Source organism: Priapulus caudatus, unplaced genomic scaffold (assembly GCF_000485595.1).
Source record: "Priapulus caudatus unplaced genomic scaffold, Priapulus_caudatus-5.0.1 Scaffold2662, whole genome shotgun sequence".
NCBI classification, from domain to species: Eukaryota; Metazoa; Priapulida; class Priapulimorpha; order Priapulimorphida; family Priapulidae; genus Priapulus; species Priapulus caudatus.
Window position 1 is genome coordinate 7,841 of NW_014579723.1, and position 2,440 is coordinate 10,280.

Sequence of the window (2,440 nt, forward strand, 5' to 3'; positions counted from 1 at the left end):
TTATTATATATATATATATATATATATATTGTACCTAATTGTAATTGTGTACCTAATGTGCATTAATGATGACCCTAAAATTTAATCCTTCTGTATGCAGTGGCTCTTAATCTTAAAACAAGTTGCATTGTCGCATACGAACGCCTACGCCATTTTGAACAAAATAAATGCACGTTTCCGGAGAGATTTCCCTACCAATTAAAACGAAATGAATAATAAATTTTTCAATAGACCCTTCCGTCGGTGATCTATCAAAGTGTACGAACAACAAAATGAATTATGCTTGCTTCTGTTGAGATTTCAGGTAGGCCACACGTGTAGGGTGCGTTTCTGCTTGAGGTCTATAGTGTGGCGTCCACACAGACACTCCGATGAAAAAGCGCCCTGCCTTTATGTAGTCCTAAAATTAAGGTGGAAATACCTATCGCTTTATGTACGGCTAGAATCAAATGCGCTATGTTAGCATGCATGTTATAGCTGTTATAGACTGTAATAGCAATTGCACTTGCACCTGCAATTGCACTATTTTAATGTATGCAGTCGTCGATTCTAAGGATTCGGATGCGATTTAAAAAATACTACCATGTTCATTCTCGCCGATAAGAAATGAAGTCTAACCGTTACTACGTTCAGCGTCATTCAGCATAACGTATTACCACGCAGTGCGATTATGTGTTAGAGGTACGTATCGCAGTATAAACAGAGAAAGACGAAATTAAAAAGAAGAAGAAGAAAAAGAAGACGGGGAGGAGGAAGAAAAGGAAAAAGAAAAAGAAGACGAAGAAGAAGAAGAAGAAGAAGAAGAAGAAGAAGAAGAAGACGAAGAAAAAGAAGAGGAAAAAGTAGAAGAAGAGGCGAAAGAAAAAGAAGAAAAGGCAGAAGAAGAGGAAGAAAAGAAGAAGAAGAAGAAGAAGAAGAAGAAGAGGAAGAAAAAAAACAAGAAGAATAGGAAGAAAATAAAAAGAAGAAGAAGAAGAAGAAGAAGAAAAGGAAGAAAAAGAAAAACGAGAAAAAGAAGAAGAAGAAAAGAAGAAAAAGAAGATGAAGAAGAAGAAGAACAAGAACAAGAAGAGGAAAAAGAAGAGGAAGAAAAAGAAGAAGAAGAAGAAAGAAGAAAAAGAATATTAGACACGCGAAGTTATTTTTTGCGTACGCTAATATTAAGACGCTGAAGGTTGCTATACACGCATGGAAATATTTACACCAGTTATTACAAGTTAAGTTAAAATATATCACGCTAGAAGCACAATTTCAAGTGAAATTCGCAGTTTGGTACGCAGTAAGAATGGGTCCATAAAACCCTTGGTTAGAACGACTGCATCTGAGGCCAGCGATCACTGGTCTAGTCTGAAGGTAATAAGTTATATCGGCTATCATGCAAGCCGCGCGGCGCCGATGGTCAAATACGCTTCACCATATACATGCGTCTAAACAGAGAAATTGCTCCGACCTGTGATTGGAGGATAAAAATAGAATTCGTGAAGTTACGTTTCACCGGTCATAGCCGCGCGTGTATTAGCCTATGATCATGAGCGATACCGCGCGTGCATATTTGCTAATTAATTAGACTAATCGTGCTTCAATAAACTCGAATTTACAGCGATTATAGCTAAGACATGTATCTATAAGTCTTAGAATGTTTAGAAATATAACTAAAATCGTTCGCGCCATATGATAGTTAGTACACTTTCCTACCGTTCATATAGCGTAATAGCGTATGCGGCGGGGTGTGCAAAATATAAAAGGGAACGTCACAAATTCTATTTTTATCCTCCAATCACATGTCGGAGCAATTCCTCTGTTTAGACGCATGTCACCATACCTTGGAATCCATGCTGAATCGGTGGTAGAGGCCTGCAGGCTCTATAAGCATGCAACCCTTGGTGACCTCCAACCGTATCCACTGATCATTCTTGTCCCGTATGTCGAAATAGCCACTCCCGTCTTGCACATATCGAATTTCGTCGTTCTCATGAATGTGCTCCTTGTAGAAAGTCTCCAACTGGAATACGATTACGATTTTATACCAAATGAAAATGTTCATTTATTTAGTTTCGTTTAACTACAACTCATAGATCAGTGTTAAAATGGTATAAATCTTACTTCGTTTGGATTTGGCTGTGCCACACTGAATAGAAACCCATTTATTAGAGAGAAAAAAATGTTTATTGATCCATAATGTAGTTCAGTAGAATAATCTTTACTGTGTTTGGTAGTTAATCGATCCTGCTAATTTTTACTATATATCTTAGAGTGAAATTACGCATTATATATATATATATATATATATATATACATACATACATACATACATACATACATACATACATACATACATACATACATACATACATACATACATACATACATACATACATACATACATACATACATACATACATACATACATACATACATACATACATACATACATACATAC

The 2,440-nt window shown here is 36.2% G+C and overlaps 1 protein-coding gene across 1 annotated transcript in view; it reads right to left on the bottom strand.

The window, feature by feature from the left end:
* Positions 1–19: 19 nt before the first annotated feature.
* LOC106818931 (1,2-dihydroxy-3-keto-5-methylthiopentene dioxygenase 3-like) overlaps positions 20–2,440 on the bottom strand; it is a 3,410-nt gene continuing 989 nt past the window's right edge. Inside the window, exons 2-3 of the mRNA XM_014823599.1 lie at positions 1,823–2,002; positions 20–400 (exon numbers count right to left, since the gene is read on the bottom strand). Of these exons, the coding sequence (XP_014679085.1) occupies positions 278–400; positions 1,823–2,002 (303 nt within the window). The 3' untranslated portion in view covers positions 20–277. The remainder of the gene's footprint in view (positions 401–1,822; positions 2,003–2,440) is intronic.